Raw genomic sequence first — 18771 nt, 5'->3', positions numbered from 1 at the left:
ATCCTTTCTAGGCACTGTTTTTGGGGGGAAAAGACTGAGATGCTGAAAACCATTAGTGTGTAATTATTCTGTACAGAATTCAGGAGAAATTATGATCACCTGCCGTACCTAGGTAATTAACAGATTCTAGGTTTTTGTATGAAGTGATTGACGATTGTAAATTACATGGTTTTAAACTTACTGTGCTGAGCAGGTAAATGCATTTGAAGATGCTCGTATTGATGGGTCTACTTACGGGTAGTGATGCAGACTGCAGTTAAGTACAGCAAAGTAATTGTGAATTAGTCACAGTTGTTAAAAACCAAACTAAACTCATAATGATGGATGCCGTACTTAAAAGGCAGCCTGTGTACCCTCTCCGCCTTGTACAACTTAGCCTGTTTTGGAATATGCAACATACTGCAGTTCTTTATATGCAGTAATGCTGGGAAATACTGAAATCTGAGAGGTTTATTTAAATGTTTACTAGTCCAACTTTGCTGAAAGCCTAGAGCATTTAGAAGTTGTCAATACAAATAACAGAGCACAAAATTTGAGCTGGGAGTAGGGAAAAACCTGTCATTCCTTTATCCAAATATGAAAATACCCATTTTGAAAAGTGAAGCTAATGGGATTAAAATACTGTTCCAAAATGCATCCCAACAGAGGAAATCATGCTTTTCACATATCAGGGCTTACATTACCCATCTAACGTCCCTTCAGCTACAGCAATTTCACTACACATTTTAGGTTATCTTCATGTGCAATAAATAATTACTAGCTTTGTTGTAATTAGTACAAAAAAAATTAGGTTAGTGGTTCCTATAAGCTTTCTTGAGCAAACAGGACTCCTGAGAATCCACCTTTTGAGATCTGCTACTATTTCAGTGGTTCTGACTGAGTGGGCCAGGTAAGGTGTCCTGTTTAACAAAAACTGCAATAACAGAAGTATTCTCAGTGACCTGTGCTATTTGATATGGCCTCTTGATTATAACTTGGTATATTACATGCCAAAATGGAATTACACCTTTCTGAGAATAACAACATGGCACTTAATCATGAACAAGAGCAAGTCAAGTTCAAGCCAGCAGATGATGCTGTTAAAAATTGTGTTTTTAAAGCAATATTCAAATGAAGTTGAGACTCATTTTGTTCAAGTACTAGCTTTCAGAGGAAAGCTTCTTCCTCTCACTACTGCAGCTGGGCATACCTACCAACCCGTGTGAGGAGACCTTGGTTGGAGTGCCACTGCTATCCGCTCCTTATGAGCTCTACAGAGCAGCCCCTTGGAACTGCTCGCCACAACTGTTTGATAAACCCTGCAGGGAAAAGCTGGATAGGTTTTCATGCAGGGTCCTCTATTCCAAAACTAAACAGCCAAGTCATGCTCCACTGAGGCTAAGACGTGATAGGCACAGTTTCTGGAAGACACAGGTATTGCTGGCTACATTGCTAAACCGCACTGCTGTGCCGAAGTTGGACACAGTGCCTTGAAGCTGGAGGATCACAGTCCATTGAGGGGTGGAGCCTCAGCTGCAGGGCTTCAAGCAGCCTGGTCATCAAACAGAAAACATCAAGGGACAGTCTTCACAGGAGTCAGATGATGGTTCATACCTCTGACAGATGAAATCTGAAAACAGCGGTGTTAGGTAAGCTCTCCCTGAATGCCTCAGCCTACAGGGTGTTGGGTTTTCATTTGTCTGTCGCCACAGGACTCCATTTAACCTCCAAATTACACTAATTCCCTCAAATAATTTAACTATAAAACTCAGAAAAACAGTGGTTTACAGATACAATATTGGCCTTTTTTGCTTTAGGGCATTAAATTCAGACTTTTCAACCTCAGAAAATATTAAAACATATTAGGCATTTTATTAATATCAAATTAAAAGGGGGAAATACTCCCACCTACACAATAGCTTTTAAAAAATAGCTCTTGAGGTAGTTTTTGTGAGGAATTTACATAGTGTCATTAGAGCTCTGACACACCGTTCTATTCTCCTGTTTTCTTATTAAGCTATATTCATTCAGACTGAACGACATGGGAACACACAGTGAGAAAAGTCAATATAATTCTGGCAAAAATTAAGACTGACAAGCCTTTTCAGTATGCAAGCTGGCACTGAAGTTTTCATTTGTTTTTGTATTACAGCTGTAACAGCTGGTTGCCTGCATGGAATATTATTCTGCTGTGGGGAAAAGTAAAAAAAAGTTAATATTCCAGCTGCTACTTCTTGTCACTACAATATATAAAAAAATATTCACTGGAGAGGCTACTATGTAGACAAGAGGGACCTAAAATTGAAGGTTTTTAGAACCGCCACCATTACAACATTTAATAAAACCATAACAGAAAGCTATGCATAGAGCAAGACTGCAGTTAAAACCCACTACTGAATACGTCTGAGAAGCTGAACTTTGAGAAAACACAACCTGATTCTTCTTGAGTGAGTGGAATTACTGACAGCATGGCATGCACAACCGCAAACGGATCGCTTCTTTCCTCAGAAATGCTCATCTCTGCAGCTCCAGCCAGCATAGCCAGCAGAGTTTCTGGAGCTAAAAACTTTCCTCTCCTACTTCACAAAAAATAGTCTAGTAAAATATTTTAAATAATAAAACTCAAATAGTATCTGTTTATAAAACACAGTCCTCTTTTTGGTACTTGACCATCCTCATATTGGTCATTTGGGGACTGAAAGAATAAAAAATGAAGCAATTTGCTGAATGTGACTGGCTGAGATAAGGTGTAAGAAATGAACACTGCAGAGAGCTGCATGTGAATATTTGTCCTCCCAAAGATCCAAAGTGCTCCATGATTGTCTCTGATCTGCACTGCTGACAGGTAGGTGGCTATAGGGTGGCAGGCAGTAAAACAGCTGGTACTAAGCACAGTGTCAGTTACATGAGACAGACGAGAACTTCAAGATACCAGCTCAATACTGTCAGTAACATATGCATGCATAGTTTGGATTCTACATTAAGAGTTCCTTTCAAAATGCCTTTTAAAAACATGTGGCGATGTTACACTAATATATCCACCTGTAAGACAGAATAAATTTGTGCTGCGTATCTTCTAAAGAACTGTCATGAACAAAACAAATCTCTGCTCCCTCAACCCCCAGTGAGACAAGACTTTAATATTACCTCTCCGGAACAGGATATTTAGGACATAACTTGGGGGCCCTTGGGTCTGTAGTATATTCTGATGGCTGTAGTTCATAGCTACACAGAGTGGATCCTGTTGAGAGAAAAAAAAAAAAAAGATTGATGGGGGACAAGAATAAAATCAGACATTCCTATTTTTTGCAAACGGTATTAGAACTGACAGAAGTCCTGATTCTGCAGCTCCTCATGTTATTAACACAAAGTCATGCTACAGTTCGTCCTGTAACGGAACAGTGAATTCAGAGCAACACAGGCTTCAGTGTAACACAATGACACTCTTCATCTAGCTTTGGGTCTTCCCACATCTGTGTATTCGAGTCGAAAAGGCTAAGTCACAATGCAATGTAAAAGAGAAGGACATACAGCACTTTGAAGTCACCGTCCCCTGCTACTCCACCACACTTATTCTTGATCATTTTTAGTGCATAAATATTGCATAAGACCACATTCATTATACAAAGAAAACATTCAAGTGGTTTTTTCAGGGTTTTAACTGGTCTACACACTTCAGGGAGAGGAACAAAGGAACCAAACTGCTGAGGTTAGAAAGCTGGCTGAAAAATTGTACAAGCTCTGACTGCATTAGATGTCCAAAGCTTTTAATGAAGCTGAACTCTCTCTCTAAACAAATTGGTACAGCACAGTAAAGATCAAGTTGCCTACAACCAAATTCAAACATAATTTAAGCTTTCCATAGTACGTGACACTTGCCTAATGGAAGTACATTACCCAGACAGATCTCTTCCCATTTGCCTATAATCAAGATACTAAACACCTGAGCCAATGCTTCTATGAATACAGCAACCATCAAACCAGACTGGAGCAGCATCTCTCAGAAACTGAAGGAAGAAGCAAGAAAGCCTACAATGCTATAAGACGCCTATCTGAAGATGAGTTTCTTCCCAAGCTTGTTTGCTAACAGACAGCTTACTCCCCAGTGCAACTGCTAGTGTTCTTTTTTCCTACATAATAAGCTAAGGACATCTTGATCATTGCTATAAATATTCAATTCTTTCTATTATGAAAGTCTCCTCTCTAGAAGTACTTTGTAGCAGAGAATTCTACAAACTGGATCTGGATAATACATACATACTTTTGCCCATACTAAACCAAGACTTTTGCAAACAGCCTTATCTTGGCCTGCGTGACACCAAACAGACGTATTATTTGTAGAGACTGTAGAATAATAATTGCAGAAATCTTGTTTACCAGTGCCATGTTGCTACCTCTGTGAAGAGACATCTTCTATTTACAGACTGAAAGAGAACACAGAGAGCAGCTGAGCAGGCTATCCCATGCAGTCTCTGGAACACTATTTAACTACCACTTCTACATACATGTTTTTTGGGGGCAGGTCTAAAAAACTAAATGCATCATTGAAGAAAGTTAGATTTCCTGCAAAGAGAAGGTATCAGGTAAAACATCTGAACTCCATTTTCAATTATACTGTTTATATGAATCCTTATCCTTCTACTTGCTTATGTGGAAAACATGACATCAGATAAACAGACAACAGATAAAACTAGTTTTCTTAGATCACAGTTGTAAACATAGTATCTAAAAGCAATTATTATTCTTTTTGGACAATAGGCTCTATACTGCTGCAGATTTTTTTCATCTGGTTTCATAGATATGAAAGCTTCTAAATCAAGTGCATTTACAAAAAACTCCAGAATTTGATGGAGTGGCATCAGTAGAGAGAGTCACATGTTTATCTTAAAAATAGAAGAAAAAAGAAGATTGCGGACATTTACAGTTATTTTCTTTTGCTTTGAATACAGGCTAAAATCTAAGTTATAAAGATGACTAGCGTAAGAAATCCTACAGGAAGAAATGGAGGGGCTGTATATGGACAGCAGTATACGGATTCATGATACAGAATGTTCAGTGCCAGTTTGGTAATTTTGCCATTCAACATTACCAGTGCTGAACCACAGTTTAAGTATCTTATGCAGAGGCCTCCACACCTAAGTAAGTCTAAGTGACATGGCTGATCTGTGGATGCCTATGCTTCCTTGTGGCTTCCAGCAGTTCAGGCAGAAGGCAAAAAGTGCAGGATTTGCTATGGCCAGGGAAAGACTATCTAGGTTATTTGCACAAATGTGTAACTGAAGATCTTCTGTATGTACCACAAATTTCAGCCAAGCAAAACCAAATGCCAGGTCCTGATCTGCAACGCAGGTCACAAGCCATTCAAGTAGGACTAGGGTAACCCAACAAACCCCTGGCTGTGGAGGAAACCAGAGGCACCTTGCAAGGTCCCTGTGGAACCCAGCGGCATGTTCCCTCCTGTCATGCAATGGAGCAGCAGACAACTAGCTGCCACTATCATCTCTTGTTAGGAAACTGTTCTTGGGGCTCCTTTGGATCTCTTCCCTTCAGCGGCCCACCTCACATAGCATGCTTCTTCAGACTGGCAGCCAAGCAGAAAAATATTTTCATGGAGCTTGTCAGACAAGGGACATTAACCACCCTGCATCTATACAAACTAGCCATCCAGCAGATGAAAAAATGCCCATGAGATTTATTTGTCCTTTTGTCCTACATAATTAGGGAGAATAAATTTGTACTATTCTCCAAAATATTTATTTCTCTGTATTTTGAAAACCTTCCAACTTCTCTAACACCGCATGGGAGAGTTCTATAACCCAAATGTGCGCTTGAGTAATGTACCACTTTACTTAAAACTTCAACTGATTTCTTAACAGAAGAGCCCCTGTGCATCAATACATAAAAGTTTGAATTTTGTAAGGTGAGAGCAGGAGGAATGGACAGCTCTGCCAAACCTTCCACCCCATACTAGTTATTCCAGGTTAGCATAGACTTACAACAGTCAGTCTTATTATTGCTATTTGAGTTTGCAAGGCCTGTAAAAGCTTAAAGAGGAATTCAAATCATCTGCCTTGCTGAGATAATTAGTTTTCCAAAGACACTACTATTATTCCTAAATTATTATCACTCATAAATGATTCAAAAAAATTATGGGTAGAATTCACAGTACAAACTAAAAAAATCATTAAAGTAATACATCCTTTGCTTCCTACAGCAGCGCACATATTTCTCACAGAGAAATCACTAGGCGAACAGTATCAAACTGTCCTACAGGGATTGGATTTGAGATCCGAACACATAACCTTAAAGAAAAATACTTCTAAACTATGCAGAACAACAGGTTGCTGGGCTACTGGTAACCACACAGAGTTTACTGGTCCCAAACTACTGTACCTACAGAGTGGTATGCTGGAGACAGAACACAGCTTCTCTTTCACGGTTTCTTTTCCACGAATAGAGCTGCTCCAGCCATTAGAATATTTTGCAGTCATGACTGGAGCAAAAAAAAACCTTTCCTTTCAATCTTAACCTAGCCGTAGGAGTAAAAGCCACCATTTCTTTAAAAGCCTTCTTTCTGTTTTGGCTACGCTTCGATTAGTAAGGAGCTGAACAGCCATTATCTATGGCATTCTTAAAAACAACTACAATTAGCACAAATTATGTAAAGGTGCTGTAGAAAGCCAGGACAAAGATGGGGGATCATACTCCTATTTCAAAGATTCTATTCAACAGAGAAGGCAAATTATTAAAGCTCTTGTGTGCTCAGAGGACACAGCGCACAAAACAACAAGACATAACCCCTGATTCCCACAGCACTTCCTGCCAAGTGGAAAAAGGCTCAGGCCATTCATGAAAGGAAATATACAGATGCTGACCAGACTTTCTTAATTCTCTATCTACTAGGTCTGATGACTATAATTATACTCTGTCTACAACTATAGGAAATAATTCTACTCAGAATACAAGCACTAAGTACATAAAGTTTAGGCTTGAGTAAGTTTCCTATTTGCCTATGGGTTTTTAGAACAACAAAAACACTCCAGAAGCAAACAAGCTCACATTTGATGCTTCATTTAGGAATGAAGTAGTATTGAGCTGCTCACAGATTAGCAGCAGAGCTGGAAATGAGTGAAAAAACAAGAACTCCACTTCTTGGCCACTGGTTTGAATATGGTCTGAAGTAGCACTTAATGTAGAAGCATCAGAGGACTGCACATTGCAGCCACCCCTTTTGCAAATGGTGCAGGAATAGAGGCAGAATGCTAAACAAGGATGGAACCAAACTGTAACACCTAAACCTAATTTATGGGACTTAACAAATTCTAGAAAAATAGCGACGCCTTGAGATGAGCAAGCAGGCGTAGGACAGAATACTTTGTGGTCAGGACTTCTCAGATTAGTATGACAGATTTGTTCTCAGTGAAGAAAGCAAGCTTCATTCTCCAGATTTATCCACTGGTGCTTTCCAGAAGCACAGAGAGTGTTTTAAAGGAAAGAAACTAAGGATTGTATATATCTGAACTTCAAGTTGTTGCAGAGACCACTGCTTCTTTAAAAGAGTGAGAATTAGAGGGTAGGAGAAATTACAGCCTGCTTTTAGCGCCTGCAAGAATGTTCTGGGAAAAGTCCAACACATAAAACCTGCTACTTAGATCTTTAAATGTCTCCAGAATTTAAGACCACAAAGAGAACTCCTGAGATAGCTAAGCACGGTTACTGTTCTAACTAACTGTACATAAAAATGGAAAAACTTAAAAAATTTTACATCTTAGAGTCAGAACTCATATACATGCATTTTCAGTTGTAATTAAAATGTCCATACTATCCTCTTCTCTATCTTCCCACTCTTATCAACAATACAGAAAGTTGAAAATAAATATTAGTTTATTCATTCCTCCACTCATATTTCTTCCAGTGCTAAACAAAATCAGCTATTCTGGTATCACATTAAAAATCCATCTAGTCCAGTAGCAGATGTTTCCCCTACTGCATCTTTAGCTCTCCACCACTTACAGCTCAACAACATCCTTGAGTACTAACCTATTAAATATCCAAACACGATTACTCTAACAGTTTATCCTTTGGTATTTAAAATATCCTCACAGCAGTAAGTTTTGTAAATTAACTGTAACTTGTACAGAAAAAAAAACTGGCCCTTTGATGCCTAGTAATTTCTTTTTCGACCTCTAGTTTCATACTACTCAAGTTATGAGATCGAGGAACACAGTTTTTTTAACCTTCTCTAAGCTACTCCTGCTTTTAAAGACCTTATTCTTCCCAATAGTTTTCTCTTTTCCAGGCAAAAGAATCATTGGTCTTTTCTTGTGATCATCCTTGTTTGCCTTCTCAGTATGTGTACATTATATACAAAAAGTTCAGAAAACAGTTAAGAAAACACTTTGCGAAGGATCAGCACACAGCCTTTATGACCCCAACACAGCATGAGTTTACACAAAATATCATGCCTGTTTTCTTCTCCTCACAAATAATACAAATTACACTTTCAGACAGTGCTGGGCCTCCACCTAATCCTCTCACCATCCTCACCACCTTCATGATCTCCTTCCCAAATAGCAATAACCATTTTGAAGTAAAATGCTAAATGCATAAAAACCAGGGGTTTTTCCCCACTCCTTTCTTCTGGAGGCACTCCTTTGTATTTGACATTTTGTTCCACTGCAACTGATATCACACTTTTTCATGTAATTCTAAATAATTCAGTGGCTGCAGCAAGATTTATTACCTCACTGTTCCTCCCCCTTTCCAAATGGTTTATTAATGTAATCAATAACATAAAACAGTATTACTGGAGGACTCCATGTCCAGTCACTTTCTGTTGTGAAAATTACTTCATTCTGACTAGAGGGTTCATTTCCAACAAAAGACAACCCTGATAGGCAGTTCTGGTAACAAGGTAGAATAGCAGTGGATGACTCCGTACCTCAAAACCAGTCAACAGTGCACTTTTTATTCCAGCCACTCAAAAAATCAAGCTCAGAATTAACATATCCAGGATTCCAAAGACCTAGTGGTGCACAGTCTCTTTTATCATAATATGCCCATAACCAATGTGGGGGAGGAACAACCCCGTGCACCAGTACAGGCTTGCGGCTGACCTGCTGGAGAACACCTCTGTGGAGAGGGACCTGGGTGTGCTGGTAGACAAGTTGACCATGAGCCAGCAGTGTGCCCTGGCTGCCAAGAAGGCCAATGTGATCCTGGGGTGCATCAAGAAGAGTGTGGCCAGCAGGACGAGGGAGGTTCTCCTCCCCTTCTGCTCAGCCCTAGTGAGGCCCCATCTGGAGTACTGTGTCCAGTTCTGGGCTCCCCACTTCAAGAAAGATGAGGAGCTGCTGGAGAGTGTCCAGCGGAGGGCTATGAGGATGATGAGGGGACTGGAGCATCTCTCCTATGAGGAAAGGCTGAGGGAGCTGGGCTTGTTCAGCCTGGAGAAGGCTGCGAGGGGACCTAATAAATGCTTATAAATATCTGAAGGGTGGGTGTCAGGAGGATGGGACCAGAGTCTTCTCAGTGGTGCCCAGCAACAGGACAAGGGGCAACGAGCACAAAATGAAGCATAGGAAGTTACGTCTGAACATGAGGAAGAACTTCTTCCCTCTGAGGGTGACGGAGCACTGGAACAGGCTGCCCAGGGAGGTCGTGGAGTCTCCTTCTCTGTAGGTATTCAGGACCTGCCTGGACAAGGTCCTGTGCAGCCTCCTGTAGGTGACCCTGCTTCGGCAGGGGGGCTGGACTAGATGACCCACAGAGGTCCCTTCCAACCCCTAACACTCTGCGATTCTGTGAAAACCAGGAGCAAAGGATTAAGCTTTAACAAACAGACTTCCACCAAAAACAAAGTCGGCGGGGTTGGCGACAGAAGGACAAGAAAAACATAAGAAGCCAGCAGCAACTATGTAACAACTATTTCTAAGTCAAGTACCAACAGTATACTGCAAAGATGTACTTTGATTACTACATATGAAGATGTCATTACCCTCAGAGAAAAGAAAAATCCTTTTTGTTTCTCCTATGGTTCCTTCCCATGGCTCAGAGAGATGACCTGCTCTGACTTTGCCAGCCTTTCCTTTATTGATTTCTTTCAGGTTAATCTCCATAGCAGACTTAATGTAGCTTTACCTCTGGCTCGGAGTCCACCCGGACCTCAACTAGCGTGGCCTAGTTACAGCATTCTGACAATCAGGATGCCTGCCAACACGTAAAACAGAAATTTCATTTTTGGTTCCTAAATCTGCATCCAGTCATTTAAACAACACAGACAGGAGTACTACTTCCCACAGTGAACCTGTCAGTATATTTATCACTGAATTAAACATGACAGAAATTATGGCCATCTGTTTAGTGTTTCTTTTTAATAACCACATTTCATTATTCATTTGGCATAGTCATATACAAACTATACCTTCAAGGCTATCTCAAAATGCTTTGGCGAGACCTTGAAAAGAGCATTGCAGTATTTCCTGGACATTACGTTTTGAAGCAACAATCAGCTTTCTGGAAAAAAACAGCTTTCAGTCACGTTACTTGAAATACAAAATTTTTTAAGTGCCAAGACCAACAAAAACATTGAATCCCAAGTACTCCCTGGCTGAGGTGTTCTGCTGGGTGAAAAAATCCTGGGGAAATCAGCAGCAGCCAGTTCACAATATACAAAATTCTCAGTTGTGTCCAATCCATAGCTCTACAAACTCAATCATCAGCATGGCCGCGTGAGAACAGCATTAGAAAAAGTTCTCAGCCAACACTGTATGTTTCCACACCACCACCAGGAGCTGCTCCATAACATTCCCGTGCTTCACAACTCACACATTTGTACATACTGAAGATATGAGCAGTCAACTGCCCAGCTTTTTCCTTCCCTTTCTTCTCCTCTTGTAAAAGGTACCAAGCAGTTCCCAGTGTTCTGGGTGTCCATGATGCTGAACAGATTAAAGGCGCACACTCTCTTATTTCCTAAAATCAGCCAGGCTTTGCAAGGGGCAGACATCTCCTTTTCTTAGATGTGAAGGCACTGCAAAACGCAGACCTGACTGTGAGAAAGCAAGTGGAGTGGGGGTGGGAGTGAAGGTAATGTCCTGAAATGGTGCAGCATTATTCATCAAACCAGCTCCTTTTCCCAAATTACAGTAGGATAGCAAGTGCATCATTACTGATTCAGGAAGCCAAAAGGCTGCTTTGTCATGAAATAATCTTCAAGCCTCAAGCAAGCATTTTCTCTGCCCTAAATGCTTATTTACAATCTTGCCTACAGAAAAATACAAGCTGTACTGCACAAGAAGTAAGAGCTCTGCCAGACTGCTCTGAACCTTAAGGGTTGGCTGTTCTGTCACATTGTGCACACGCAACCAAGTGACTGTCCCACTTTGGGGAAGATACGATAAATGCTAAGGTAGCTGGAAGATCACACCTGGTATTGATAAAATCATTAATCAATATAACGATGTTACAGTTTGTTTTACTATGTTACATCTTTTGATAAAGACGTTTAGAAAAAATCTTTATTTGAACTTACCATACCACCTCTTGACAGGCTGAGGCACAACAGAAGATTTCTTTGGGATGGGAGGGTGCTTAAACAGTCATTCATGAAAGAATTCCAAGGTGCATGGACAAGTGAGATAATTGCAGAGATGGCACGTGAGCCAGGTGAAAATAGATAACTCTTCAAATGCATATGCAACAACGTACGCAAAGCCTATCTCCAGCACGATTGCTACTTTTAGGTTGCAGGAAGGGTTAAAGCTTTCAGGAACAGTCAGTAGAGCAAAATTTAAGCGTTGACTGTGTTCTCTACCCATATATTTAAAACATTAAGGTGGTTTTCTTGTTGAGTGTTAGAAGTTTCAAACTTGGAAAATTCAGCACTAATTATCACAAAAAACCAAACACGTATGTCTTGCCCTCCTTCTTCAGAATGTGACAGCTGAACTCTAAACTCTAACTAGGCATCATCACAAACATAGAAATTGCAATTAAGCTCTGTGCAGTCATGTTCAAAGTCCTCAGATTCTCTCATTATCCTTTTCACAGTGGAGTCTATAATCATTTGAAACACACTGCCAAACATAATGCTAGTATTAATTAATTTAAACCCACTATCATAGTTACAAAGTGGCTCTCAGAAAAATATTTGTTACTGAGTAATACAGTTTTGGTATTAATTCACTGTTTTTGCTCTATTGTAAGACTGAATCATGCTTTAACTTTTACTATACATATGCAACATTTAAGGTGATCAATACTTAAGCTGTTGATTTGCTGCAAACCATTGCTTTTTGGAACCTGCACAGGTTGGTGAGCATTTAAACAGAAACATAAACACGATGATGACAGTATTTCTCTGAATTGTGTGATTCCAGTCTTGCACAATATTAATCTACAAAAGGAAAGTTCAGTTTAGTAGCTGGTTTTGACAAGCCCGCATAGTGAAAATTAGGACTCGAACTCATTAGTTACTCTGTTCTGCTGTAATACTAGGTTTCATGCTTTTGACCAAGCTTCCTGTAAACTGAAACAATTCACTCTGGTACTAATTCTTAAAATAAAGTCTGAAAAATTTCAAAACCCGAAACAGTAAGGGAGATAAATTCAGAACGGAGAATCATGAGGACAAGGCATAGCATGTTTTAGGAAGAGCGATTTTTGGTGTACTTTAAAAGATGGTTATGCTGAACATATTTCAGGCACAGTTAATGAGAGACTTGACTTATAAACATAGCAACAATGTTTGCAGTAAAACAAGGCATGGCTGCATTTCATTACTTCAAAAGATACTTAAAAAATTCCACTACTGATGACCTTGACTTCAACCAACAAATACCTGGGCTTCATCAGTTAAGAAACTCTCGGTTAAGGGCTAAAACGCGTGACAATACCGGCTGACCTCACAGCAGGTTTGTGTTTGACACCAGGGCACAGACGAGGTCCATGGGGAAGCCGCTGTTCCCAGTCCACTGGCTGCGCCGTGCCGGAACAGCGTGCACACGTACTGACGACCACGCGACATCTCCGCTCCCGACCCAGATACCCAGATGTGCAGGCACAGTGCAGTGGGAGAGCCCAGGGTACTAACACCGTCCTAGGGCCGCCCCAACCCACTCTGCTTTCAAGCAAGAAGTGCTCACATAACCTGCACCAGAATAGAAATCAACATTTCTTTCTAAGAAAAGTCATCTGCTTTGAACTTGGCCACCCAGACTGGCTCATCATTAGCCAAGTATCTCACAAACACAACCTACCGCAGCATTTTACAAGATTAAGTGGGAAACTTTAGGACAAACCGCTCCCACTTCAGTAGCTCAGAAAACATGAAACTTCAAGTTTTTATCTTTACTCTCTTTTGGAAGGTCCAAAAGTTGGTTACCTCTCGTTTAACACTTCCTTCCATACAGTGTTAAAATCTGGATTGAGCAAGTAATATCAGTGTTATTACCACATCGAAAAAGTACTGCTCTTGGGGGAGGGCGGGGGGGGCAAGGTACAATATTTCATTTGCTAATACAGTTAATCTCCTTTATGTTTCTTGAAAAAATAAAAGTGTAAGAAAACAAAAAAGAAAATAGGAACTGCACCATAGCACTTAATGAAAGCAGGAATATTTTGACATCCACAGCCACACCCCAAGCTGCAAGCACAGCTCAACAGCAGCATTGCTCTCAGTAGCCCCATACATATGAGGACATTTCAACAGCACGACTCTTCAGCAGCAACATCAGAACACTTCTGTAGGAGCTGAGAACGTACCCTACAGTTAGACATTCCCTGAAATTCTTGTTACACTTTGTACTCCTGTTTTAACAATGAGCTTTCAGAATGCCCAAGATATGACTGAGCAAAAGCATATTAATACTGTAAGATTTAGTAAAGCTTTAGCTTCATAAAAATACCACCTTGTTTCCATTGCAGTTCCTTAATAGTTATTGCATTTCTTGAATCAGCTAATGCACAAGTCTTTTTTTAATCCTATGAAAATATCTAGTACATGAACAAAACCTGACATGCTTTTTGCATACCATTAGTTTCTGCAAATTTCTGTATATCAGCCAGAGTTTTCAGTTCTTTCCTTGGGCAAGTCGAAACACACAAAGCAAGGGACTTGATCCTCTGACGTACTAGATCAATGTTGCATGGATCCAAGAAGAACACATACCTAGGGAAGAAAAACAGATTAATTACTTCTGTTCTAGTTAACAATTACACTGAACAAAATCAAGTTGGACTCGATGATTCTTATGAGTCCGTTCGAACTTGAGCAACTCTATGTTTCTACAAATTTCTTTTCAAACTAAAGAATTCAGCCAAGACTAACCTTCAGTCTACCCAGAAACACAGGAAATTTGGTATTATCATAATAATGTGGGTCAAACAAATTCAGGTACTCACACGCACGACAAACAGACGGTTATTCATATACTTCTGGATCACAGAGAAAGGATTTTCAACTCTGCCAGATTCAAATCCATTCAAATGGTGCTGTTCATAAAAACAGCAGCACTGCTACCATGCCTCTTCACAGATACAGGTCTAAACATTCACAAATAAAGCTTCACTCCAACCTTAAACTTGACTTCAAAATGTCCAACTTCTTCCAAAAAGACCCACCAAACCCCATAAGGTTATACTTATGCTGCAAAAAGGACAAAGTCTGTGGCTATTTTAATGAATACACATAATACCAATAATTAAGAACAGTCTTTTGGTTTAGATTGATTTTCCACACCACAGGTCCATATGACTGTGCAGACTACTGTAGTGTTTATTTTTAAACACAAATTGTTCAGATATTTCAAGTAGAACTACCTAACCTTCAAGTGTAATATTTTAGAGATTCTATATGCTAACTTTCCATGATGAGTGATTTAAAAACCCAGTTCGTGAAGTATGTATTACAGTTTCCCAGCCAACATCTTCTCGTGGCTATACACATTTCATCATGAACACTAACCATACAATATTGTCCATTCATGGTATAATACAGATGCAGAATGTTTTGCTATTCTGAAGTTAAACAAGTCTTTCCAATTCCTACAATTCTGGTGATATGCTATGCATTGAAACACCCTCTTCATATTCTCTAACATCATCACAGGAAAACAACACCAAACCACCATATAAAACGCCACTTCTATTTCTGCAGTTCTCTGTAATCAATAAAAATCCTTTCTGTTCCCAGAAAACATTTAGTTCCTGCCTGAACACTTTCAGTCTATGTGCCAGTTGCTAACTTTCCCCCACAAAAAGACTTCCATTATCCGGAGTCAGTATACAAGAATTATTACATCTTAGTACAGTTTTTCAGTCCTTCAGTGCTTCCTGTCTTACTTCCTGAAAGCCCACCAAAACCCATGTCATCTGTGTCAATTGTAATGTTGTAATAGACTCCGTGCACTCTCAAAACATTTCCTTTCCTTGTCCACATCTCTATGAAAATCTCCCAGTACTATTTCTGATTTTTGACTTAAGACATACTACATACCTCAGGACTCCATAGATCATGAAAGTCTAAGAAGCAAGTGCAAATGTAAAAAATTCTGTCACGCACACACACCCAAGGTAACTGCATGTGAGCAGGAAGCCTCTAATTCTACATTTTTCCTTTACTTCAAAGAAAATACTTCAGTTGATACAAAGATATACAATACTTCTGTTAACTGCATGCTCCTGTTATTTCTCTTTGTAAGGACAAGTTCCTGCAGGTGCTATTCCATACCACAAGGGCACATGGAAAGAGAGTGCCTGCTCCTTTGAGGGTATCTGATAAAAGGAGCTACGAACAAGAAGCTACACAGTCCAACCTGACTGACATGTGATAAGGGAGGTTGTGACGGGAACAAACCTGGTCAGTCACACTAATTGGTAATGATATGAGGACTGTGAGAATTCTTATCTTTCAGTTAAGATTATCTGGCTAAGGACCTTGGCAAATTATCATGATAAGGAAAAGGAGGGAGATAGATACTCAAGACATAAAACTTGACCAGTTAGTTCTGACCAGTTGGTTAGTTAACTGCACTTAGAACAACCAGAAACTAACCTGGTCAATCACAGTAATTTGTGGGTCATCAAGAAACAGCAAGGGTGCAGGATGCAGTGGGGGCACTCAGAGGGACAGCTGCTGAGGGAATGGGTAGGGGACTGGATTCAGGGAGGGGTGTAAAAGGGGCCAGCCGCGTGTAAGCCAAGGCTGGTCAGTACGCTGTTCTGACCAAGGCCAACGCCTGATCACTGTAGTCTGTCCTATCTTCTTACTAAATATTTTCTTAACTCTCTCTCTACGTAGTAACTCTGTGATGTGCATGGGTGCTGCAAGGACTAAGTGCCAGCTACTGGGAGGGCCAGCATGAAGGACTTAGTGTCAGCAACTGGGAATAAACTGGGGGTGTCAGAGGTGCCCCAGGCCTGCGGTGTCAGTTACCAAAGTGAGTGGGGTCTCAGTGCCAGTGACTGGGGCAGGGAGGGCTCTTGGCCACTAGGGTGGGAAAGATGCGTGTCCCCAGAAAACAGCTACGGGAGGGGAGTGGTGTGTGTGCAGTGTAAGCGGGGGCTCCGTGGCAGTGGCTGGAGCAGGATGGTAGGTCAACAGCTGGCTGTTGGCATGGGCCAAGCATCAGTACCCTCCCCAGCGTGGGCATGCGCAGAGTGTGCATGGACAACTCCGCAGCGAACGGCAGGCTGTACAGCTGGCATGTGGGAGGCTGCGGATCCAGGCAGGGCTTTCAGCTGTGTGGAGGGGCTGTGCTGGTATCTGGGGGAACCTGTGAGGGCAAGTATACACATGCGGGGTGGGGGAGGGTGGTAAGGGGGCTTGGGATTGGGGCAGGGGTGCTGGGTGGGCAGGGAGTCTGTGCTGGTACTTGGGGCATCCATCACTGTGAGTATGCTTGTGAACCTGGAGAGTGCCATGTGGGTGCCTGCACTAGTGACCTTCCGCCTCTGCCAGCCCACGAGGAGGGGATGTGGCCATCTGTGCCTGCGTTTTATGTGTGCCCTGCATGTGGCTGCTGTTGAATGCAGCACCTGGTCAGTGCCAGCCCACGTAACCAGCTGTGTCAGTGTCCTCTGTGTGTCTGTCCATCCACGTCCCTCAGCCCAGGCAGAGACCCTCGGTCCTACAGGACTTGGCTCCCGTGGCTGGGCAGGAGGTTCTTCCAAACATCCCTTAACACTTGTTACCAAGAGAAGCCTAAGGAAGCCAAGTCAGGAACATCAGCACTAACAAGCTAGAATCCAGCCCCCAAGCTATAATTTTCATGGACAGAAGAAATTAGAATTTTTTGTAAAATAAATACTACTGTTTTAACTCCAGTCTGGAAACTTAGAAACACAATACAAATATACTGCCATATGCAGTTTTGACAGAAATGTGCTGTGTTAGCATACCCTTAAACAGACACATCTAATCCAAACACCACATTGCATGGTTCACAGACAGTTCTGATAGCAGCAAGGCAGATGCAAAGCAAACTCCAAGCTATCAAATCTACAGCTTCAATCCATGGTCTAGAATGACAGAAGTAAGATTTTTTGTTTTAATTTCTAGCAGTTAAAACAAACATCAAAATGCTAGGCAGCAGCATTACAGAGGAAAAAATACTGTCATTTTTTGCTTTTAAAGCTAGGATTTATTGAAAACGTGATTTTACTGAAGAGAATTCCATAGTGTGGCACAACAGGTTTTATTTCTCACTAGAAGAATGTACTTACATGCTCTGTACTGCAATTTCAGTTATTCAGAATCAACAATACACTAATTTGTTGATAAGAAAGTAACTTAGGTCAGCAACACAAAGACTGAAGTAAACAAAGTAATCATACTGTTATAGATGCTTCAACACTGCAAATGAACGTTTGTTTGCTACTGGAAATTCAGTATACCAGATTTACAACCTAGGAATCAACTTTACATGTCTTTATGAAGTACCAGCCCTGCAGAGAAGGACTTGGGGGGGTACTGGTGGATGAAAAGCTGGACATGACCAAGCAATGCGAGCTTGCAGCCCAGAAGACCAACCCTATCCTTGGTTGCATCCAAAGCAGCATGGCCAGCAGGTCGAGGGAAGTGATTCTGCCCCTCTGCTCTGCTCTGGTGAGACCCCACCCAGAGTCCTGCGTCCAGCTCTGGAGCCCTCAACACAAGAAGGACATGGACCTGTTGGAGCAGGTTCAGAGGAGGGCCGCAAAAACGATCAGAGGGTTGCAGCACCTCTCCTGTGAGGTCAGGCTGAGAGAGTTGGGGCTGTTCAGCCTGGAGAAAAGAAGGCTCCAGGGAGACCTTACAGTAACCTTTCAACGCCTGAGGCCTACAAGAAAGCTGAAGATGGACCTTTTACAAGGACATGTAGTGATAGGAGAAGGGGTAATGGCTTTAAACTAAAAGAGGGTAGATTTAGAATAGATATAAGAAAGTAATTCTTTACTGTGAGGGTGGCGAGGCAGTGGAACAGGCTGCCCAGAGAAGCTGTGGCTGCCTGCTCCCTGGCAGCATTCAAGGCCAGGCTGTGACGGGTCTTTGAGCAACCTGGTCTAGCGGAAGGTGTCCCTGCCCATGGCAGGGGGGTTGAAATTTGATGATCTTCAATGGTCCCTTCAAAGCCAAACTGTTCTATGGTTTTGTGATTCTTTAATCTTAACAATTCACTTTTCTGAAAATCAAGATTTGTTAAAAGAACCTCCCAAATATGGCATGATGAAAAAGTTACTTGAGTAAAAATAACTGCATGTAATTTTTAATATAGCCAAAATAAAAATCAGAAATTTTAAGCTTACCTTTAA

General features: G+C 41.1%; 1 protein-coding gene across 3 annotated transcripts in view; it reads right to left on the bottom strand.

Moving 5' to 3' along the window:
• SLC44A1 (solute carrier family 44 member 1) overlaps positions 1-18771 on the bottom strand; it is a 69591-nt gene that overhangs the window by 25778 nt on the left and 25042 nt on the right. For all 3 annotated transcript variants that reach the window (XM_075447228.1, XM_075447229.1, XM_075447226.1), the window contains exons 4-5: positions 14013-14149; positions 3127-3220 (exon numbers count right to left, since the gene is read on the bottom strand). In XM_075447228.1, coding sequence (XP_075303343.1) covers positions 3127-3220; positions 14013-14149 — 231 coding nt within the window. The remainder of the gene's footprint in view (positions 1-3126; positions 3221-14012; positions 14150-18771) is intronic.

Source organism: Opisthocomus hoazin, chromosome Z (assembly GCF_030867145.1).
Source record: "Opisthocomus hoazin isolate bOpiHoa1 chromosome Z, bOpiHoa1.hap1, whole genome shotgun sequence".
NCBI classification, from domain to species: Eukaryota; Metazoa; Chordata; class Aves; order Opisthocomiformes; family Opisthocomidae; genus Opisthocomus; species Opisthocomus hoazin.
This window is presented reverse-complemented; position numbering and strand designations above follow the sequence as displayed.